General features: G+C 40.1%; 3 protein-coding genes across 6 annotated transcripts in view; all 3 read right to left on the reverse strand.

The window, feature by feature from the left end:
* The window catches only part of CADPS2 (Ca++-dependent secretion activator 2), a 392,026-nt gene that overhangs the window by 257,526 nt on the left and 109,269 nt on the right, over window positions 1–25,231 (reverse strand). The gene's annotated exons all lie outside the window — the stretch shown is intronic.
* RNF133 (ring finger protein 133) lies at window positions 10,252–11,397 on the reverse strand. The gene has a single exon (XM_012720744.1). The coding sequence runs from the start codon at window positions 11,395–11,397 to the stop codon at window positions 10,252–10,254; it is 1,146 nt and encodes a 381-aa protein (XP_012576198.1).
* On the reverse strand, window positions 13,876–14,787 carry RNF148 (ring finger protein 148). Its single transcript, XM_012720745.1, has one exon. The coding sequence runs from the start codon at window positions 14,785–14,787 to the stop codon at window positions 13,876–13,878; it is 912 nt and encodes a 303-aa protein (XP_012576199.1).

Consider the following 25,231-nt stretch of genomic DNA (forward strand, 5'->3'; position numbering starts at 1 on the left):
GTCTAATAAAGCTATACAAAACCTCTTTTTTCTTAATCCATGATTTCCAACAGTTTGGAAACCACTAGTTAGCCAACACATCCTTTGACAAATGTGAAGAAATCTTGACTTATCTAATAGCATCAAGTATTGTATTTAAACAAAAATAAGCTTAGGCAACGTGATAACCTCCAGATCTTTACTGTAAATTAGGAAGCAGGTGCTCTCAAAAGTTCTGAATGCCTTTCCAACAAGGATTTTTATTTGAGAGGGCCCCATGGTTTTTTGTTTATTTTTAGGTGACACTAGTTTATATGATTTAGAGGTATAAGAGCTTCTCCATCTGGAACACTCTCGGGTCACAGTTATTCCCCATGCAATTCTATAGGGATAACTAATTGCCTATGGGGGTCAGAATTCACAGAACCAGCAAGTAGTAAGACAACAATGTTTTCACTGCACCTTCCTGGCCAACCTCATTACCTCTCACTATCTCTCTCTTCTGTTTCTCACTCTCTTCTGTTTAACAATACATCTGAAACATGTTTTGTTTTGTTTTTAAAGCAAATACTATTCCCTGGTTTTCTACACACGTATTTTACTAAATTTGGAAAACACAGCAAAATAAGTATTTGTAATTTCTCAGATGACTCCAAAAGTAAAAAAGATGAAATTCTTTAGTCTTTTCTTCTATAATAGTAGGTAACTGCAGTTTAAAGTTGGATCAGCTGTTATCATCTTCCATTTAACATATTTTAAGCATTTAAATATGCTGCTAAATATTAAGATTAAGTTTGATTTACAAAAAGTCCCTTATCACTAACTAAGCCCTTTAGAGCCAATACAAAGCCCCCATACTACCAACATCTTCTCACATGTCTGTGGTAAGAATGTCATCTGAAAACTATTTAACTGTGTTTTGAAATACGTGTGTGAATGCTATTCCCATTTTAACAACATGCTTCAATTTCAGCTCCTAGTAAATCCCTTTGTCTTCCTATACAGGGATTTCCCAACTCCCTGATTAAATATCCCTAAAGCTAGTGGCTGAAACTGAAGCACTGACCAACCAAACTACTCATTCTGCACACACACACACACACACACACACACACACACGGAAAAGCAAGACTATTTGGCTTTAGGCTGGGCTTCCAGGCCCTGAAGGTGAAGGCCATGGTCACGTGGAAAAAGGATCCACAGTATGGCAAATGTGAATTTCTGTATGTAGGTACAAAGTGAAAGGAATTAGCCCTCTTCTATCTCTCCTTATCCTTCCTTCACTTCACTTAAGTCCCATCACGGGGTGACAGAAAAGTCCATAAGTCCCTGGGTTGGGTTACCTTATTCTGCCCTCTCTAGAAAGAGAATAAAATCCCCCACTACTATATATATTTTTTTAATTCAGAGAATTACTTTTAGAATCTCAGAACATCTAATTTGTCTTCACCATAGAATACCGACATAATGTGCTATCTTCCAGTTCTATAATGTTTCAATTTTCATTGTGTAATTGTGTCCACTGTACGCTCACTCTATGTCCTCTCCTCTCACAGGCCAGGAAATAAGCATGACAAAACAGAGGAAGAATCAGACCAGAGTGACCTGACCCAATAGTTCCAGGTGTTAACACAGACAGAACGTGAATCGTGGTGGAGCAGGGATAACATCACATTTCCAGTACGGTTTGAGTGTCATGAGATGAGAAACTGAAATCTATTTTTATTCACTGTTATGCAAAGTGTGACCTGTGGCCTGCTGCCTGCACCTGAATTCTTACCTGTTCTCAACCAGAACAGAGACAGAGGGTAAATTGCTAGAATAATTACCTGAAGTAGAATGACATTGCCTGATACCCAGAAGCATGACTTATTCATAGCATTTTCTTATGAATGCCAGAGAAAACTAAAAATATCATAATGGTTTGGAGACCACTGATTTACTCAAATCCATTCTTATCAAATGTGAAGAAATCAGAACTTAAAACTGATAGTAAATTTGTTGTTTTGCCATACACCTCCCACCTAAATTCTACAAATTACATTTTACTCTAAATTTTCTTTCACATATCAGTCCCTTCCCTCAATCCAAATTATTCTGTTATGCATTTCAGAGTATGTCAAATACATGGTTTTAAAATTTACCAAAAAATCCACAATAATAAATACTGGTTCTTTGCTACAGATACATCAAAAGTGACTATCTTTGATGAAATGGGTATTAACATAGACACAGAGGTTGGAAGACAACATTTCTAAAAACCAAGTCATATTTTCCACACTACTATCTAGGACACCAGGAAGCAAACGACTATCCTTCCATGTGCTAACCTTACTATGTGAATTTTGTGGGTAGCAAGTGATTTCCTTTTGCTAAACCAGGCCTTCAGCAGAGAATACAAAGTTTCAAAATGAAAATAAGGGGCATTTCTGGAAAGTAAAGTCAGTCTGAACAGCAAACATTGTATTAAGACAAAAATTAAGCCAAAACTTGACTGGTTTCCTGGCCTAAATAAATAGGCTCTCCATAAATATTTGAATTGTCTAGTTTATACCTTGTAATTACTTTTCATATCTTGTAGTTATTTATTTTTTCCACCAGATGGCAACTATGCCTGGAATAACAATGCTGTTTTCTAATCTCAGAATCTGATTTTCAGGACAGTGAGGCCTGCAAAGGTAGAAATCAATCCAATCACCCTTCCAGGGCTTGAATTCCCTTACCACCATTAAAATGATGTCCAAGCCACATATTTTAGGGAAGAGAAGATACTCTTTTAGGGAAGAGAAGCTTGCTGAGGGGATCATCTGGGTATGGGCAGGATCTTCTACTGGCAAGGTGCCTCCAGGTGACAACTGTCCTTCTGGCTCTCATTCTCACCCCTGGCTCTGATGCGGTAACAGCACAGGGAATCTAAATTCTTCCCAAAGCCACAGCCATTCTACAGAGAATGACAGCTGCTAACACCGTCTTCAGCCATCCTGGTTAACCCCCCCCCCCCGGGATGGCAGGGCTACCCCAGATTTGCACATGCTCTATTTTCTCTTGATGCTTCTGCTAGGGGCCCTCCTTCCCACCAGGTCTTTTCCTTGGTGAAGCCTCCTTTACTTAAAGTTGCAACCCTGCCTCTCCTGCTCCCCTCCTATTGTTTTATTATTCTCTACAGCTCTTGCAATTCTTTAACCTATTATATATTTACGTTATTTTCGACCCACTAGAAAGTAAGCTCCAGGGAGCTGTAAGCCTTGTAGGGCCTAAGGATTTTGCTTTTCTTACGTGTTCAGGTGATACTGGTGCTGCTCTGAGACACTTTGCCCTAGGACAAGGTGAAGCTTTATAAAGCTGTGATTCACCACTACATCTGCAGGGCAGTGAATATTTATTGAATGAGTGGATGCAATGATTCCTCTATAAACCTACTAAGTTGGGTAAGATGTCTCTCAAATAATGCAAAGTAATGGCAGGACAGCACCACACGATTGGATGCACAGCCGATAACACGCACCCTCGACAGCCTGCTCACACCCAGTGGCCCTCTCATACTTAATTCTCAGCTCCCTTTTTTGTAGACACAATGAATTCTTGCTCTGGTACCTCTAAAGCTGGTTTTATGGACCCAAACCTAGAACTTAATGACTCTCTTCTGGATGTCACCTATGGTCTGTTTTAGTATATGGGGGTCGCTTCAGGCCTCTGTGAATAGACAGTATTAAAAACGACTTTTCCAGTGACTATGGTATCAGGCAAGTCTATGGTCTGGACTCCGTCCCAAGCTGTTTCTGCTTTTTGACTTTTCTTGTCACTTTCTTCTTCCTTGGAAGTCACAGCTTGCATAAATTCTTGTTTTCTCCTGGGCACTGTGATGATAGTGGTAGGCTGACCAGAACAGAGAGGAAGGAAGTAGCATGTGTAGTCCATGACATGCATCAATCAGAGAAGCCAGACACATAAAATGTGCCTCCACTGTTTATTGTGATCACTGCAACTGCTGTATTATTTTAATGCTTTAGGGGTCACAATTGCCTGCATGCTGTCTCATTACTACTGTGTGATGCATTCTTTTTTGAAAATGAACTGACCCTTGGAGACAGCAAAGGTTTTAGGATTTGAATGCCCGTCAGACCCCATGAGGATTTGTTGGAAAAAATTGCTGAGACCTTGGGACAGGGGTGGCGAGGAGGCAGTGACAATAAAGGCTATAATCCACACACCTTATGTGCATACACCAGGTAGAAGCTCATTTAATGCTTCAATGATTCTAGGTCTGCAGTGGGGCCTAAGCATTTTCCTTTTATTACATGTTCAGATGATGTTGGTGCTGCTGAGACCCTGCCCTAGGAAACGGCAAAGCTTTAGCTGTGATTTTCTTTCAAGGCTCAGTTGTGCAAGTCCTCAAAACTTGAGCCAGCTTAGTACTTTCTCCTTGAAAACTTGGTCTACTGAGCTAACTGTAGTCAAGAGTAGGGGCTATGGAACCAGACCTAGGACAAATGCAGCAAGTACTGGATCTACATAGCTTGACCAAGCTACCTTGCTTCATAGGGTCTCTCAATTTCCTCATCTACCAGTAGCAAAGAGTTCTTTTTAGGATTAAATGAGTTTCTACCTGTCAGGTGCACATCATACATTGTAGTGATTATCACAACCACCCTCTCCAAACCTATCGCAATCTCCAGCTTCACTCGGATGCTAAGTGTTAGGAGAGAAAATGCTACCCCACTTACAGTTGGGGATTCTACAAAATTAGGGGATTCAGAGATGTTGCTCTGAAATTTACCTAATAGTGAATCACTGATGTATCAGTAAAAGCAAGTGGTGAGTTGTTTTGTTAGTAAATTACAAGTACTTAATATGCTACTTTATTTAATATAAACCTGTATTTTCAGCTATGTGATCACATACAAGTTCTTTGTGTTCCTCAAAGTTTACATACACAAATTGGAATTCCTACCCCAAATATGCTTCACCTCACTAAATTTTAACCTTCCTTAATGGCCAAGAAGTCATCCTGGTCAACTCTCCTGACTGATACCCTCTTCTACATCCAGTGTTACTAATCTGCAGTAAAGGTCATGGGTATAAGGAACTTCTACATCAGATATTAGATAGGTCACTAAAATATGACACAGAAAAGGCATCTGCATAAATAAAATCATCAAGCAGAATATTATCTTGGGGGTGACCCACCTTATCGTCATCTCACCCTATTTACTCACCTCTGCCTTAGTTTATATTTTCACCTTTTCAGTCCAGGATTATCATTTCAACAGCTTCCAGAAATCCCTGCCTTTATTCTTGACCAAAATTCTATATAACACAACACTCGAACCTCTTTTTAAAAAACACTTCCGGACTTCCCTGGTGGCGCAGCGGGTTAAAGCACAGCACTGAGAATCTAAAGCCGCTTCCGCATGAGTTCGATTCCCGCCTGCCCCGGAGGTGACCACATGGCGTGGCAGACCTCTCCTGACCTGCCCGCTGCTCCCCTCAGCAGTGTACTTTGTCGATCTGCCTGTTTTGCTCCCCGCTGTCTCTGGTGAAGCCTCTCGCCACCCCTGAGCCTCTGGCCTGTACCCCAGTTCTGTATGTACAAATAAATAAATCTTTAAAAAACACTTCCATTCACTGTTCTTGCCATCCAAATTGCCCTTCTTCCCAAACTGGTAGTGGTACTGTTTCAAGTGTTCCTTGCTAAAGTGTTACTTGCTTCTCCAGCTGAAACCCATTCCTTCATAGTCTCAGCCTTTAGCAATTCCTCTCCATGACATGGACCCCATTATATCTTTAACATTTAGATTTCTACTTAAACATTTGCAGTGAAAACGAATCAATGTGAAGGCAGCAGAGGATAAAGCTGGGAATGAACCAATGGCGGAACAGCACCCTCAGAACAGCACAAGGTGGAGGTTCTCAAACTTGACTGCACATGGGAATTTCCAAGGTGACTGAAGTTTCTGAGGCCTGGATTCCAGCACAGAGCTCTTAGTTGCAAGCCTAGGCATTGAACTTCTCAAAGCTTCCCAGGGCACTGTGCGGTGAGCCACAGCTGAGAAGTACAGCTCTATGGGGATTACAGAGGGAGCAGAGAGATTAATGAAGGATTTTCAAGCAGAAGTAACAATCTGGTAAGAAGTCAGATAAACATTTCAATGAATCAGAAATCAGATTTCACAATGCCAGTGAAAGTATCAAAAACAGAGCAGCAATGACTCAGGGAATACAAGCAATATTGAGGAAAAAGTCGAGATAGCAAAGATTCACTGTGACTTGATAGAACAAAACTGGCTCACTCCTAGGTCTTAACTGATGTTAGACAGGATGACATGGGTGGGACTGGATGCTGAAGGGTCAGCTCAGCTTGGAGCACGAACAAAGTGCAAGTGGAAGAGGTATGTTCAGAGAGGATTCTGGCAAAGATGCTGTAGGCTGGGAAAATTTCAAAGGTGGCAGAACTTGGTGTGTGGCAACAAGAGTGTATTGCTGAACTGGAGAGCACTGTTGAAGGTGTAGAGAAGTATGAAGCCAGGGCTGCCCTGTCACCAATGACAAGGAAAGTTCATGCAGCTGCTGAATCGAATCAACAAGGGTCTCAGTAGCTTAACAAGTCTGACAAAGACAACACCAAGACTGGAAAGAGGTGCTGTAGCATGGCTGAGATAAAGGGACGAAGACTATCACGGGACAACTCTAACACCTGTGCACAGGGGGCAGCTCATTTCTTCTCTGCGTACATGACCCCACCCCCCAAAAGAGTCCTTGTCCTACAGAAAACCAGATACACTTTCTTAGATATTTCTGTGCTGGTAAGTGCAATAGCCCATATCTTTATTTTTTATCACTAAGCACCAAAGATTAAGAAATTAATGTAGATCCAAATAAATTTTAAACTACAAAAGACTGATCCCGCTACTAAGCAGTGGGGCAGGAACATGGAGTCACTATTAAGTGGCTCCTTCAGGACATCAACCTATGAAATATCCTCTTTTCTTTCATCACTTCTCCCAATTGTGATCCCCAACCCCTCCACCTCCTTCCCCGATTTTCTATAGGCTCCTTTAAAACTAGTGAGTTTGGGCCCTCCCTGGTGGCGCAGCAGGTTAAAGCACTGCACTGAGAATCTAAAGCCACTTCCGCATGAGTTCGATTCCCGCCTGCCCCGGAGGTGACCACATGGCGCAGCAGACCTCTCCTGACCCACCCGTTGCTCCCCTCAGCAGTGTACTTTGTTGATCTGCCTGTTCTGCTCCCCACTCTGTCTCTGGTGAAGCCTCTCACCACCCCTGCACCTCTGGCCTGTACCCCAGTTCTGTATACACAAATAAAAAAATCTTAAAAAAAAAGAAAAAAAACTAGTGAGTTTGTAGAAGGGAACACTAACTGGACACTCAGATAAAATCAAAATGGCAGATCCTCGGCTCAGTAAACCCTTTGTAGAATGCACAGTATGGCCAACATAATGGCTGACCAACATCTCCCCGAAGGACAAGAGCGTTACCTTGAGCAAAAACAATAATCACAAAGGAAAATACATTAACTACCACTCACAGGAAACCAATGTTCAAATAATAAAATTTGTCAGTGGGGGCAGAGTAAGGGGAACTGAAGGAAAAAACTGCCAATTAGTATCCTATACACACCAAGGCTTAGGTTGAAATAAAGACCTTTTGCAAAAACAAAGGAAGAATAACTTTTTAGTAATTCTATAGTGAGGCAATGTAGCACATATAGTTCCACGTACAGCATTGCCCAATCAGGGCTAAATGATTTCAGAAATATTTCAAGATTAAGCCTAATTTATCTGACTAATAGAGAAAAAGCTTATTTTTAATAAGTAACATCTATCTCCTACTCTGTAGGGGAGCAGAAAGGGATAGAGGGAGAATCAAAATTTTATTATCAGAGAAAGCAAAAATATATACAAATGGAAATCCATTACGAGTGGTATTAGAGGCAAAATAACTAACAATTCAGTCCCATATCATTATGGCAAAATATATTAACATCACTGGGTATAAAAGAAAATGGCAGAGCCAACAGAATAGGTAAAAGCCTGCCACAATGAACAATACCTAACATTCAACACAGCAAGGCTAATTCCAGAACCTGGTTATTAAGCTCAGAGTAAAAGAAGTTTATTGATCTGTTTACAACACTGTAAAGACAAGGATTAAAACTGCTTCTTTGTTCTGACAAACAATTCTGGAAAGTACTGGGTCCTTCACCTGCTCCCTGGTAGGTGCTTGGCAAGGACAGTTCCCCATCTCACAACCCTGCCTATTCATTCCCTGCCTTATACATTCTAAACACCCTCTGACAACATCCACTAACAATCCTCAAATCAAAATGGCATGCTTGCTGTTAAATGCCCATCTAATTACAAAAGTACATTACACTAATTCTTCATGTGAGGGGAATTCAGGTCTAAGGTGGATAATGATGAACAAAGAAGCAAAAGATACCAAAGAGAGTGCAGAGGAAGAATGGGAAAAAAAAAAAAAAGGACACAGAGTCAGAGTGAAGACTTTGTGACAAGTTCAAGATCAATCATGTACCCAAATGAATTGGATGCAGACCCCAGAACGCTGAGCCAGGGGTTGTCAGCACCGCCAGGTAGATTCACTTCCACGGCTGATGACTCTTGGGCAATGAGCATAGTGTCCAAGAGTCCACTTCAGTGGCTCAAGATGCCAAAGCCTGTCTGAGGAGGACAGCTCATCCTGGTTGAGGAGCTGACCACACCAGGAACAGCTCTTATAGGGCCCTCAGGGTCCTGTCTCTTCAACATGAGCACTGCTCCCTCTTTGCTTACCCAAGGTAAACCCACAAAGTTGCTCAAAGTATCCCTGCTTAATCCTCCTGGGGCTCTCATGCTCTGCAGGCTACAAGGAGCTGCTCCTGTGATCACTCAGTCAGCACATCCCCAGGGCCGGGTGGTGAAGTCTGTGTGTACCCAACAGACATCACCACCATCTGCCCAGCTGCTGTGTCTTGACCCTCCACTCTGGGCACCCCTTTTCCTCTAAGTAGCCTTCCTCGGTGTCAGTTAAAACCACTAGTACACTCCTCCCATCTCTGAATCCCAGTATTTTGAGCCCTGAACAACCCACAAAATTCAATAGAGTTCCCGCTCAGGTTGCACTGAATTCAGATCCCAGTGTTATGTCCAGGAGAGTTCCAGATTCCTTGTTAAAGTCATACACACTAAAACGTCAAGGTAATTCTAGCTAAAAGTTAATTTTATATTTTGTCAAAGTGAGGAAGGATGAAGTTTTTCAGTTGCCATTACTGTATTATCATAAGCTCGCTAAACTTCCCAGTTTTTCTAATTAACACATAGAGTAGCTACATCACAGAAAAGGTAGTTATCACTCATTTATTCATTCAAAAATACTTGAGTGTGTTGGCATTTTGCTACTTTCTAGGAACACAGTGAACAAAACAATTCTAACCTGCCATCATAATAACTTCTACACTGTGATACTTACCTCCAAAATAATCTGGCATACTCTCAGCATTGTATTTCATGGCAAAAGATAAATTGAGGAGGCAGGTGGAATATAGAGGAAATAAATATGCCATGAATGAAATGTCACAGGAATTCTTTGCCATTTAAGTCCTTATAAAGATTTTTAACAGTTATTGATAGGTATAATACTGGACACTAAAATACATACTACTCACAGATTACTAGTACTTTACTTGCAAAATTGCTATGACTGTACATATGCAGATAACAAATATATATCAAAACTGCTTGGACAGAACAGTTTAAGAGTAAAATAATCCTTTACAGCAAAATTTTCATGGCAAGAATGAGGAAAATAAAACAGCACAATGATTTAAAGTTAGTGTATTACATATATTATTACATATGTAAATACTATAATCCGTAAACTTTACATAAGCACATATATGTTTTCCTTCTAACTTAATGCAAATTTCTCTATTCTAAAGAATGTGCAAATATATTAAAAAGATTTGCCAAAATATATGTACAAAAAAAAACAATGAGGGAAAGAGTTTGTCCTTGGTTTTAACTTGCATGTGTACAGAACGATACAATACGTCCTCACAGAAGGATCAGATATTGATAAAAAAATTACATGTAGCAAAGATTAAAAAAATATCCTCTTAGGCTCTTTTTTTATGTCTTTGATGCTTGACAATGAATGTAGAAAAATTACTAAAGTATCAAAGAAGGACACAAAAATGACACTTGAAACCAACTGTCAGTATAGGACCTGGTTTGACAAACAGGTTTAATCCATGTCTTCAAAGGTCATGCTGTCGAGGTGAAGGATGAACTTCTGCTACTGAATTAGGCTGGTTGTAAGCCTGAGAAGTCTGCTGCTCCTCCTCCTCCAAATGAGTCACTTTATCATCTCTTTCTGCAGGAGGAAGATCATGATTTGTCCCCTCTTCACTAGCCAACAGGGTTCCAGGTAATTCATTCGACATTAGAACTTGCAAAGGTTCGGTTCCGTTTTCAATATCCACTTTAATCCCCAAAGCTTTAAGAATGTCACATTTGCACATAGGACATGTCCCATGTGCTAAAATCCAGGGGTCAATGCAATTCTTGTGGAAAAAATGTTTACAAGTCAGAATGCGAACTATATCATTAGGCTTGTAGAGCTCAAAGCAAACAACACAGCTATCTCCATTGGGATTTACCTCCACATCCCCTTCTTTCAGCACCCGAAGCTGGAGCTGCCCAAATGCTTTCTTGAGATCTACTGTCAATCGCTGCCATCTCCTGTTCTGAATCCTTGCTACCCAAAGTCTTCGAATATGGTAGAAGATGAAATATGCTAAGGTAGCAGTTGTGACAATCACAAAAGAGACAAAATAGTGATTCATCCAGATGATGTGTCTTCTCCCCACCTCAATCATGACCGTCACGCGAACACCCTTCCGAATTAAATGCAGAATCTCTGTGCCTTTTAAGTTACCGATCATCACCACCACAGTATCTTCAAAGGGCTGATGTGACATGGGGAAAACCTGGTTGCCAGTTCCTGGAAAGTTATAGATGATGACACCACTGGCCCCCTTCTCAGTGGCCACCTTGATTTTCTGCGTGAAGGTACAACCTCCCCGTTCCACAAGTGCAAGCCACGCCTCTGAGGTTTTCGATCTGTTGAAACTGCTATTGGGATGACATGCATTTTGAATTTTCCCCTCTGGTGGCACAATCACTCCAACTACTCTCTTCAAGGCAGAGCTTCTTCCAAACACTCCGGTCTCCCCTAACTCTGACAACACACGATTCCCAACGTGAAATGATATGTTCATGTATGCAGTCCAAACCGCGCTGGCTCTGCAAGGGCTCTGACTTAGAAGCCAGAGAAAACTCAACTTCAGAAGCCAGCAAGATGCAGCGTTGTTTCTGTGAGTGCCAACCTTGAGGTGATTCATCTCTCTCTTTGCCTAGTGACTGAAGGAACAACCCAACAAAGAGATGTGGTTTCCACATCTGTTGACCATCAATTTACGGTAACAGGAAGAAAATCTTCTGGGTGAAACCAAGTTCTACTGTCTTCCAGCATTTTTTGATAAGAAGTTCTTAAAGGCGTCTTATGGGCTTTAGATGTTTTATTAAAGAGAAAGAGAAAGACTGTAGTTGAAAAAAAGTTCCAGCCTGATTCCAGTGTCTATTTGTAGACACCGCTTAGTGGTGGGTAAAGTGATTATGACAGAAAGGAGAGTGCAGCCAATCAGGTAAGAGCTTTGGGCAGGCTGTAAATTTATTGGCTTAAAAGTTTCAAATGTTGTTATGGGTGATTAATGTGGTTCTTACAAGATGGAACCAATTCCTGAATGACACATAATAGAAGTAGGTGTAGTAAGCTAAAATTTACATACAAAATTCAAACACCACATGCCTTTTAGAACCTAAAAGTATGTGTAAGAAAACCATGTTATTTTTATTCACAGTAAGTAAAGAAAATAATTTCAATAAAATGGCAAGTTTTGAAAAAATGATTAAAACTTAGCACTATAACCAAACAGTGAGATAAAACTATGGACTCAGTAACATGACTTTCAGCTCCTCCTAGTCACCAAGACTAGGACTAAGTATGAACTGACTGATTAGTAAACCACTGTACTGAATTTGGTAAAGTTTGCTCAGAAGTTTAATAGTTCGATTTGGTTTTGATTTGTTTTTTAAAAGTAGGTCCATCAAGTTACTTCAGCTTCCCTTTCTCTGGTTATGCATATGGATATCAGGAATGAGAAAAAAAGGCAAATTTCTTCTTTCTCCAGACCTTGACATGTGTTATTAATCTAACAATATTTTGAGAGAAGAGGAGGAAGGGTGTAGGGGGAAAAGAATAAATATAGCAGTATTGGTTTAGCGCAATTCATTGTAAACAAAAATGGAGCTACTAATTTTAAAAAGAAAAACTTAAAGTTCACCACTGACAGCAGCAACTGTTAAAGGTCATGCACAGATACTTTAAACAAAATGTTTGCCCAAGTCAGCATTCCTCATGGAGCTCACATGCAGCTCTGCCTATATTTTGCTTCTCTGGTGTCAATGACAATGACTTCTACGCAAAACAAAGACAGTGAACACACAAGCCTTTGGAGTTACCGTTCACATTCTTGGGGTTACCTGTCAAGTGTTTCTTACTGACCGGCTAAGAAGCCAAGTCAAGGATTTGAACCTATGGAAAGAGTGCTAATGTGGTGGGGTTTCACCAGTACTAGGGGCTGTTTACAAATTGGGAATCAATATCATAACATGAGTCAGAATTAAGAGAAACAGGTCCTCACTGGCCCAACAAAAAGTGGCATAAAAAGTAAGTATAATGATGTGATACCTCGAACTCACTGTCTGAATTTCCTTCTCAAAGGTCATTCATAAGATTTCTTTTAAAAATGACCATTCATCTGATTTTATTTCCACATAACCTATTCATAAAGACAGTATAGCAGAGGGAGAGCATGTTGACCTATAAATTGCCATCTGAGTGGGACATCAGTCATTTAGCACCTCATCCACAGAAATTCTCATCAAAACAAAACCCCAAATATTTCCAGCCCTGTTACCCGGTGTTTAACTATTAGGAAAGAGGAAGAGGCAAAATAAGACCAGGGGGTCCTATTAAGAAAGATAATTGAAGAATATTTCAACTCAGTATGTCCTAGAATATCCAAGTATCCTCACAGACACATACCAAGATTGAGGTAAGAAAGATAAAGCACATACTAGCGTTGCTTCTAGAAGAGAAGCAACTCACTGGCTACAACAGGCTCCAGCAAGCGAAGGTCAGGTTCTGCAATGTGGCCTCAAACGAGGCCTGTAATGACTTAACATATTTTTAGTTACATATCAAAAGTGCTGTCATCTAATTATTTAGCATACCATTACCCACTCAAGTCTGTAGCTCTGGAAACCAGATTTCCTGGATATTAGTAAAATCAATTAACCATGCATAATTAAATCAAGACCTAATCCTATAATGAAGTTTATTCAGCCGAGATATTATTAGATATCAAAATTTAAACAAAATATGGAAACAGTGAAAATTCATAATTAAAAAGAAATGTTAAAATATCCCAGTTTTCTGTGGCATCTATGCCACAGTCAATGTAACCTGAAGATAAAGATGAATTTATTTGAACCCTACACTAAGTCCTTATTTGAATAAGTGCAAAAAAAGTATAACATTAAAACTTATTAGAAAAAGCAACAAGTTCCAATAGCGCCATGACATAGAGTTTTATTTTAAAAACATGAATTTCACCCTCTTTAGTACTTGGATAGAGAAAGTGAAGTTGAATTTTCGCCCTACGTAGAGTGCTAAAAGAGAATTCACCTAATTTTTATCTTGGGAAAGACTTCAGAATCTTCAGAAGCCACACTGGAAAACTTTTTTTTTTTTTTTTTTAATTTTTCAGAATGTCACTCTTGCACATGGGGCATGTCCTATGGGCCAGAAGCCAGGGATCAATGCACGCCTTATGGAAAAAATGCTTGCAAGTTAATATACGCACTACATCCTGGGCCTTGTACATGTCAAAGCAAACGACACAACTGTCTTCGTTTGGATCCAGTTCCTTGTCCCCATCTTTGAGCACACGCAGTTGAAGCTGGCTAATAGCCTTCTTCACGTCGGCTTTGATCTGTCTGCGCCTCCTAGTGGTCGAGTCGCGCACTCGCGATCCCCAGGCACAGTACAAGAAAAGGTAGGCGATGGTGGCGGCCAGGAAGGTGAACAGAGACATGACATAATGGCTCAACCAGGGCATATGCATCCTCCCCACTTCAATGATGATGGTCACGTAGACGCCTTTCTGAATCAAGCGCAGAAGTTCCATGCCTTTCAAATTGCCGATCATCACTGCCACTATGTTTTCTGTTCCCTGGTGAGACATGGGAAAGACCTTGTTCCCTGTACCTGGGTAGTTATAGATGATCACCCCATTTGCGCCTTTCTCTGCTGCCACGTTGATTTTACGTGTAAAGGTACAGCCTCCTCGCTCAATGAGGGCTAACCATGAGCCTGCCTGTTCGGGTAGGCTGAAGTTGGTCATGGGGTTACAAGCATTCTGGTTCCATCCCTCAGGAAGCACTACCACACCAGACACTCTTTCCAGAGGAGAATGATTCCCGAACACTCCACTCTCTCCTAGTTCTGATATGATCCGATTTCCCAGCTGAAAAGTTATGTTCAGGTGGGCTGTCCAAATGGCTTTTCCTTTCACATCAGGAAGGCTAAGTAGAAGAAAGATGCTAAGCATCAACAGTCGTGATGAAGCACCACTATGAGCTGAAAGAGTACTTCTCCGTAGGCTCATTCCTCCATCTGCCTCTGAACTGATAGCTATGAGAAAGAAAACATCCACCGTAAAAGAAGGCAAAGCTGTTGGCTTCAATTGTTGGCAATAACTAAAGCACAGAACTAGAAAAGGCCTAAGTGGATCAAAGGCACCCTGCTCCTTCCAGCATGTTTGTTTTGGGTAGATTAGCTTTCTTAGGATGAAACAAAATCACAAGAGTTGTTATTAGTACAATTTCAAGAAAATTATGACTTCCTAATGGGGAAATTGTGACATCAGCGGTAGTTAGACCAATCCAAGAGTTTATGTTATGGTACTGCATAGTGAACTCCTATTGGCCAAAAAGCTACTAAGCAATGACTTAAAGTAGGTAAGAATTTGAATAATCTTTAAAGTAATAAACAGGTAAGATTTTTTCTTAAAGCCCCAAGCTTCTTTACTAGTTCTAGATAAAGAGCAGCCTAACCATTTTATACTCATTGGTTTTCTATTAGAGAGGCAAAGCAGAAACCATTCATGTATGAGTGTATGTAGCTGTTAGTGGTCAATTCTCACACGCTCCTATGCTCCCCAATATTCCACTTAATGGGAATGGCAAATCATTGCCATTCTCTTTCAGTATTAAATACTATCCCAGGCCTAAAGATTCAACACAAGGACAGTGTCATCAATACTATATTCGCCTGACAGACTGCCATCTCGCAAGGCAAATTCAACTTTCTTCACTTAAAGATTTGCTAAGAATTTACTACACATTAAGGCAGATGCTAAGTATAGGTCGGTGGGACACTGAAGAAATTAGGCATGAGCCTACTGAGTGGACCTTGTTATCTAGAGGGTAGATTTTAAACAAATGTCAAAAGTATAACTGCTAGCTTGCAGAAAGGACTCTGCTGGGAAAGCACCGTGTACTGAAAGAAAAGAATGAATGTAAAGAGGAGCCAACTTCAGCTTAGGACTCCAGGCAGTGGTCTCAAACAGAGAGAGACTTGAAAGATAAGTGAGAATTATCCAAGCAAAGAATGAGGCAAGAAGACTTCAGGCAGTGGAAACAGCATTTCCAATGGCTTATGAAGGAAGGGACACGGCTCATCCAGGAGGCCAAAGGAACAGGAGCATAAGGAAATGAGAAGGGAGGGTAGTGAGGGTAACAAAGGCACAAAAAGCACTCAAGCATTCAGGGTCATGAATGTCAGGTGGAGGATTGTGGATTATGTACCTGTAACAAGGGAAACAGACTGAAGCCGGGAAGGTGAGCTAAACACGTTTCAAAGTTTTCACTTTTTAAGACATGCCCGTTGACAGCTGTCGGTGGAAAATGGATGGGAAGAAGAGGAGTGGTGAGATGGGCTTACTAGCAAAAGACCACAGTGACGTGGACTCTTAAGAAGCAGACACAAAGACAAGACCCAGTTACCTTCACGCTAGACTCAGCAAGCAGCTGGTAATGGAAGGGGTGGCAGTGGGGAAGAAATGGATGACTGAAGTGATCACCAGTCACTGCGTTGGTTTATTGCTGCAAGCTATAGCCATCTTGACTGCACTAGTGACATCTTAATGCTTGCTAGTTTTATTTTCAATCTTTATAGGAAGTTTTTTTTTTTTTTAAAGATTTATTTATTTATTTGTGCATACAGACCTGGGGTACAGGCCAGAGGCTCAGGAGCGGTGAGAGGCTTCACCAGAGACAGAGTGGGGAGCAGAATAGGCAGATCTACGAAGTACACTGCTGAGGGAAGCAGCGGGCGGGCCAGGAGAGGTCTGGCTCGCCATGTGGTCTCCTCCAGGGCAGGCTGCAGGTGGGAATCGAACTCATGAGGAAGTGGCTTCAGATTCTCAGTGCTGTGCTTTAACCCGCTGCGCCACCAGGGAGGGCCTTTATAGGAAGTTTTAATTGGCAAAATTTCCAATATTTATTGTTACTATCTATAGGGCATCTGCTACATAGCAAGGAGGTTATGAAGCCCAGTGGATACAAAAAGACAGAACCCCATTTCTCAGAGTACAAAATGGATGTGAATTTTTTAAAATAGATTATTTTATAGTTTTTTAAATGATGATGGCATTATAGTTTTTTTAAATTACAATTTTTATTGAAGAAATATTATAGTGAGATTAACTTTCAGGTGAACATTATAAAAATCTACATGCACATTAAGTTAGATTATGAACAAGTTGGGGGCGGGGGGAATTCCATCATTTTCACAAAAGCATTTAACTATACTTACTGACCCAAAGTACTTTTGTTAATATTTGCTTTTAAAAATGAACTTGGCACCAGTCAACTTGTGCCATTTATGCAATTTTGTTTAGGTATTATTCTGTTCACACCTGATATGTCATTACACATAGTCTTTTGCAAGCTTCAAATCGAATGTCAAGTCCTGGCTGACTAGTAACATTGACAAAGTGAAATCTTACTAAGAAGACAACTGAACATCATAATATTAGAGGCTCTTTGTTAAATTTGTGATTGTTTAACATTTGACGATAGAATATTTAAAAACATAGTTCTCCTTGTACTTTTTTATTTTGCTGGTTTTTAAAAGTAAAGAGTTTAAGCAGTAATCACATGTAGGCTTAAAGCATATCTCACATTTAGAACTTCCTTTTAAGGTTGAAATGACCAATTTGAAGAATGTATTCACTCATTATATTTTTTTCCCTGTAAAATGAAGTGTTCAGGACAATGACAGCTTGAACTCCCTCTTCCTTCCATTTGAGACTTAGAACAAATAACATACAAAAAATAATCCATTATCTCTAACACAGTGGTTCTCAAGGCAGGGACAGATTTGCTTCCAAGAGACATTTGGTTATTTCTGGAGTCATTTTTGTAGATACAACTCAGAGAATGACTGGCCTCTGACAGGTAGTCAGAGACGCTGCAAACACTCTCCTGTGTACACTGACATCCCTGCACAGCTACTCTCTGGCCTAGAGTAGCACTAGTATGTTTAAGAGACCCTGTGCCAACAGAACAGCCCTGGGAAGGAGAAGTAGCAGAACTAGCCCCAGCTCATTTGGTCTGTGATGGACAATCAGGTTTGAGCTCTTATCATGGTATGAACCTTTATAACTGACAGTAAGTACATCATGGATAATGCGTCTCACCCATTTCCATTTCCCCAGTTTTCCATGGAACAGAAATAGAGGAGAACCATAAAAATGGCCTGTTAGTCCATAAGCCTGGCTTCAGACCACACCCATTTTATGAGGACCAGATCTAAAACCTTCTGTTCTGGGGCAAGGGTGAATGGGAAGGGGTGGGTAGACTGGTTGACTGAAACTACTACAATCTTTCTTTTAGACTATTAATACATAAGACTTTAACTGCCAGGTATTAAAGAGTTTTCATTCTGCTGAAATCTGCAGTACACTAAAGAGAATTAAACTGATAGGATTGGTTTATCCAGTGGCTTGAAAATCCTGTTTCTTCCATCTTGCCATCTGCCTTTTTTATGCTCCGTAAGTTAGCTTTTACCTTGGCTCACATCATCATCTTCCAAGATCCTTCAAGATAGCTATTGCTGTCATAGATCTAAATAGGCAGGATGGCAGACAACACCCAGAAAGCACAAAGATTTTTCTCCTTGCCACATATTTATAAGATCAAGGCATTTTCTCCCAGAATCCTAGCAGACTTCCCTCCATGTCTGACTAGAATTGCTTCACAGATCCGCCATGCCTAGTAGAACTGCTGGAAATCAGTAGAATTACCATAGTTGTTTTATAATCATGATTGTTCCTGCTGTGGAGAACTCCATCCCTAGCTGGAGACATGGACCTATGAATCAGGATCATCGGTGCTCTTCCAGCCAGGGAAAAGGGTACCCACAAAATGGAACACAGGTAGGTGAACACACATGGTATCCATAGGCTCTAAATTCCTGAGGTTAACCCAAGGAAATGATGATTATAAACATCGCTTAACATGCAAAATGCACTATGCATTGTCATGAGTCAGGTACTGCCATGCGTGGGAGCTTAAGTAACAGCGGACACATGTGGCCATATCCTGAAAGAGGTCATCATCGTGCAGGTAAGAGACTAGTTACACAAAGATTATGGGTGTGCATTTATCTATCCTATAGTTTGGAATTAAATTTCCAATAAAGTATAATTTTCATTAAGTCAGGGGAGAGGAATCAGCTGATTCTTTCTGCTACTCCAATCTTGTAAGAATGCCCAAATCTCAAAAACATTACTCTGATAAGAAAAACTGCTAAGCACCTTCATTTAGCACTATCTGTCTGATGTCATTAAGATGCAGGGGAGACCAAAGAAGCTTCAGTAAATTACCCCACAAGTCACAATTTTCAGGGTAACACTATTATTAGGCTCTCCAAAAATCCACAACACACACTGAATTTGCATTTATGCCTGAAAACCAAAACTGTATAGGTTTCCTGTGAGTAATTAAATGCATCATAATGGGATTTGAGGGGAACAGAATACTGATTTGTTTACTGAGCAAAGAAAGCAAATAATGCAAATGACATTTTTTGAAAGAAGAATATTTGTAAAGAGTTTTAAAGCTAACACTAAATTTTAGCTTAAATCCTTATTATATTTGACTGCAAATTGGTAAATCCTCATGAGTATTAATACATTTCCTCACAAATTTCTCTCCTAAGTCATCACTATTATATATTCTCTCAAACATATGAAATAAAAAAGTTATATATACCAACCGACAATTTCTCCAATCAAGGATGGCGTTGTGAATAGGCTAACATGGAATACAATAAATTTTAAATTAATATATGCACTTTTGAATTCTACGAGTCAAACACTGCCAGGGCAGGTACAGATGAATGAAAAGTTTGGGAATAAAAAATGTGGAAATAAAGAACAGGGTTTAATAAATCTGCTAACTTGGTCATAATGACACCCCTATGAGTGTCAGTTGTTTCAGTAAATTCCAACAAGGAGAAATGCATTAGAAAGGAAGGCGAGGGGGTAAGAAATAGTAAAAACATCATTGGAAAACACTTCCCAGAGTTTATGACAGCACCACAGAGGCCAGCCTGCTGTTCTCAGGTGCAAGGTCACATGAAGCCCAAGATTCACTGACAAAACGCTAACACAGGGCTGAAGCAGACCTCAGGGAGCCTGAGAAACCACTTCAAGGTAGGCTTAGAGTCACACCTAACTGACAGCTAAACCCAGGAGTTTCCAGAAAGTCTTATTTCCTCTGTTTAGACCTGGGTTCTGATACCAGACCGATGGAACCTGAACTTAGGGTTCATAAGAAAGAAGTTCAGTTGGCAATAAAGGAGGAAAAAGCAAGAAAGAGCTCAAGGGAGTCAATCGTATAATTTTTATAAATAGAAAATCATAGATACTCAGTATCTTTCCTATTATCTATATTAACTAATAAAGCAGTTTCTAATATGATCAAAAGCACTGGTAATTAAGTATACTATAGAAAATATACAGTCAAAACAAACCATACTAATGAATCAATCTCACTGTGATATCTCCATTGAATAACTAAGATTACAATTCCTCTCTAATTACGGCATACCCAATGGTGGCGTGCATGAGGGAAGTCTAACCTGTTTTAATGCCCCTAAGCACAACCAAGTCTTTGACATTAAAGAACGGGCGTTCTTGCTGATGTTCCTCACACAACTAACCCCACGCCAGGCTGGAGTGTTTGCTTGTCTACCGGATCGGGAATGCTTTCCTCTACTGCAGCTGTCTTCATAATCACTCCCCAGTCTAGAATTCTGCAAACACATCTTATAACCTCCCATCTCTGTTTTGCTCACCTTGAATTCTTTGTTACCAGAGCAACCTATAGAACAAATAAAATGGCACCCCAGTTCACTCAGTCATGTAGAAGTTTCTGCACCCAAAGGATAGCACCCAAGCTTCTAGCAAAGGCACATAAGCCTGTCCTCTGTTCCTCTTTCCTTCAACCCAGCTTCATTTTCTATTATCAGTCCTGAAATTTACGCTTCCTTGATGTAATGGCTTATGGTTTCCTGAGCTGCTGCTGCAGCAGTCACTACAGATGACCTTGTTTTTACAGCTTTATCGAGTTTATGAACTCAAATCTGTCTCTGCATAGGCACACTGATTACTTCCCTCCCTGTACTATGTCCCAAGAGAAATCTGAATTATCAGGTCTTCTCATCAAGAGGGGGGCTTTATCTCCACATTGCTTGAATCTAGATGACCTAGGGATTTACGCTGGCAGGCAGATAGCAGCAGACGTGATGACAAGGGTCTCCAGCCTACGTGCACAACCTGGCCTTTTCTGATTGCCCCCTGAAAGCCTGGCGACTCTCAAGCCAGATAGAAGAGCAGGAACTCTGGAGACCTCAGTCATCCTCACAGAGGCTGCCCTCAGTCAGTCTACAGACAGGAAAATGTGCAAGAGCCATGAAGAGCAAAGTCGCCTACCTGAGCTGAAAGTGACCACGTTCCTGATTGGATCTAAGGGAGACCTGAAGGGTTTCCAGGCACACTCCTGAGGAAAACAGAGACTGTCAAGCCACTCTATTTTAGGGTGGTGGGTGATGCCACAGCAACTGATATAATTCCCTCCAGAAAATGATAAACTATTAATCTCTTTGACAGCTGGAATTAAATCTTATTTTCATCTTTTTAATACCCAGTCTAGTATCTAGCACAGCACAGGTTCTAAATAAAAGTTGAATTAAATTGATAGTCTCATTATCCCCACTAGTCTAAACTGTACTATTCCTTATGCAATTATGTATCTACTTAGTTTTATTTTCATAAAAGCTATGATTTCAGTAAGAGTAAAGAACAGACAGACTATGCATAATGAGTTCAAACTTTAATTCTCCTCTAGATTTATAATACTCATAAAACTGGATTTCTTATAGCCATACCTGCACACAAAGATAAACAAGCTTTTGAAATATGACCAAATCTCTTGAAATTTTAATGGGCATAAATCAAACAACAGGAATTACAGTTTTCTGCATTCTGAATCTGAATCAAGGTTTATGCAACTTTAACACTACATTGAAAACAACTTTTTCTTTTCATTTAATACAGCCTGTTAAAGGATAGGCTGGTAATCAAGAAGATTGAAACTTGTTGTTACTAGTCTGGGAAGTAAGGAAATTGCTCACTGTAGCTATTTACATTTAAAGGGAAGAGGAACAGTTAAATATTCTTATGTTAAGATTTAGGGATAACATTTGGTATTATTTTGATTGAACCTAGGGGTAAAACATTTTAATATAAGCTCATTTAGACTGGACCTTTATTTGAAAAGGCAGAGTATAATACCTTAAAAAGAAAAAAGAAAATATCCAAGCCCCATCTTGAAAAACCACCAGAATGCATCTGCTCCTTAACAAGGAACAACAGTCAACAAGACCCATAGCTGAGAACTAAATGGGTGTGTAGGCTGCTGTCTGACACTGCTATTCCAAAATTGCCCTAAAATAAATTCTAGAAATTCCTAAACCATAATCAGTCATTGAGGGCTTGCACACGCTGCCTTCCTAAGACCAGTCCCAGAGAGCACAGTTAACTGAGTGGGCTCTCAGGGGTCCGTAAAAGCAGAAGAGAGGTCAGGGTTTTCACAGCTAGATCCCTTACACTGTTCCCAGTTCTCAGCCCACAAAAGTCGTTCGTTTACTGGATGACTTTATCCTTCCTGGGAAGCAGCAGCAGAGAAGGAAAAACAGAGTCACACCACTATTGGAAACATTTTCTGGACTTGTGCCCCCGGCTGTGTGCTGTGAAACCCAGCCTCTGCTGAGTCACAGTGGGCCTCAGTTTTCTCATCTGTCAGATGGGGCGGTACTTCCTGCCTCCCAGGATGATGGTATGAGCAGACTTATTTCTATCTATTTCTAATATACCAGGCACACAGCTGGCACGGCAGAGCTCAATAAACAGGCCCTTCTCCCCCTTCCCAATTCAATGAAGCCTCTTTCTTCTGTTAAATTCTTCTCATCCTTCAAGGCTGATCTCAAGTTCCCTTCTGCAATCTCCACAGCCAAAAAACCAATTCACTGCGGTGACACATTTTTGGACACGGTCAACAGTCATTTTCTTTGCTGCACATTACATCGTTTATATAGCTGCCTGTACCTGGGCTTGGTTTAGAATGTCTTGTATTACAGGTGTCATTCATTTTCATAAATCCTATTTCTTCCCCTTTGCTCCCACACAAACACAATAAAACTGTGCATGGTCCCTGACAAATGTTTGACTTTTCAAGCACTTATTCTTCAAAATATTGAGACATAATCAGCAGCTCTGGCAACTTCTGCTTTATTCAGTCACCCATTAAAAGGATATAGAACAGGCAATGATCTGACAAGTCTTCCCTCAGCCAAGAATTACACTGACAACAGTTGTCCAGAAAAAAGCCTTATTTAATATCACAGGATCAGAGGCCATCTGTTTTATACTTCCTCTCCAAAAGCCAAGAAAATTCCATCCACATCTCTAGCTGAAAAATGGAATAAAAGCCGAGTAATAAATAGCTACAAAATGACAACTATTTTCAATATAAGCAAGCAGACTACTGAGTTTTTAAAAATGCTCACTAAATGGCCTCTTAAATACTTTTAAATGTGAGAGTATGTATGTATGAAGTCACAAGCACCAAATGGTCACCATCAGGAGAAAATTATGTACACTTCAGTATCTCCAACGGATGCCCAAATATCACATCAGCAGCAATAATACTTTAGACTAAAAATGGTATCATCAACTTTCTCATCAGCCCTGGCCTTCTATTCAATTCAGATGGATTGAGATCCTTCGATCTCCCAAACCCTCCCTAACTGATCTAGTCTTAATTATATTCTTTCTAGTATGAAATGTTGCAACATTAAAGTGTCCATTGGATAGTAAAAACAGTATTTACACTATATATGTATATTTTAAAGTCACACACAACATTTTTAAGAAATTACTGCCTTTCCATCATTTTTCTTTATTAGGAAATTATATACAGCCTTCTGGTATTTTCCTGCAGGTGGTAAAAGGATGTATTTTCCCCTCTTCGAAATTTTTGTGTCTCAGTTATAAACTCTTTGAAAATATGACAATTTTATGTTCCTTTGTCTTCCTGCAGTTTCCAGAATATGGATTAGTATAAAATTACTTGATTTCATAAAATAAAGGTGATTATCTGGCATTTAATAAAGAATCTGACATACCCTCTTTTTCAGTCCTCTCCAGTAAAGTTGAAGAACATTTTACCCACTATCTACTCTACTGACCTTCCATTCATTTATTAAATATTCATGAAGAACCTACTATGAGCACAGTTAAAGGTACTGAGGCTAAAGCAGTGATCAAACATCACAGTTTCCTATATCCTCATGAATCTTTCACTATGTGTCCAATAATTCAAAGATTAGGTCAAGGTTGTTAACTTTACCCAGTGAGCTTACACATCGGTGTGATAAATACTCTATGTGTGAGGCAAAGAGAGAGACATGAGAGGATAAATCCTGCCTCTAGGTGAAGCCATCTCTCTATATACAGGTCTGAAATCGTAGGTACCATTTTCCCTCATATATTTTATGATCAAGCAGCCCATACAGCACCTTTGTTCACAGTCAAAGCCTCCTTGACTCGGGGCTCATGAAACTCCTGGAGCTTTTGAAATTTGATACTTAAAAACAAAAGTTATCAAGTTTTCCATAGTTGATCTATTTATTACCAACAAATAAAAATTGCTAAATTTCACATTAACCCTAAAGCCAGACAACCTGGACTTGAATCCTGCATCTATACTAGCTTTGCAAGCTGGGGCAGGTCAGTTAAACGTAAATGATTTGTAAGAGCAGTATCAAACTTTTAGGACTTTCATGAGGATGGAATGAGAATGGATGTCAGAGCACTGTTTGGTTCACATGCAGGCCAGTATGGTGTTAATCATCACCACCATTGTATCTTTTTACATTACAAACTTATTTTCTTTAAGACTGATGTCAGGGTCTTGAAAGGACTTTCTCAATCCTGTAATTCTAAAAAGTCTCCAGAATTCTGTTTCATCACCTGTTACATTACTAATATATATCAAACTTCAAGAACATTCATATCACCAATGGCTCAAAATTTAAGGACATTTGAAATTAAAGGAAGAGAGACTATCATGTGAGAAAGTGTAAGTATTTGTAGAAATCACATACACCAGTTCTGGGAAAAACCTAGAGCTGAATTACAGTTGCCTAATGTTTGCAATCACAACAATGGATTATTCAGGTGAGAAAACTAAGTGATTTATATTCCAATTAAATAAAGAGGGAAGTTGGCCCTCCCTGGTGGTGCAACGAGTTAAAGCACAGCCACTTCCGCATGAATTCGATCCCCGCCTGCCCCGGAGGTGACCACATGGCATGGCAGACCTCTCCTCACACGCCAGCTGCTCCCCTCAGCAGTGTACTTCGTCCATCTTCCTGTTCTGCTCCCCACTCTGTCTCTGGTGAAGCCTCTCGCCGCCCCT

This window comes from Condylura cristata, unplaced genomic scaffold, assembly GCF_000260355.1.
Source record: "Condylura cristata isolate star-nosed mole 26May11 unplaced genomic scaffold, ConCri1.0 scaffold00005, whole genome shotgun sequence".
Classification (NCBI taxonomy): Eukaryota; Metazoa; Chordata; class Mammalia; order Eulipotyphla; family Talpidae; genus Condylura; species Condylura cristata.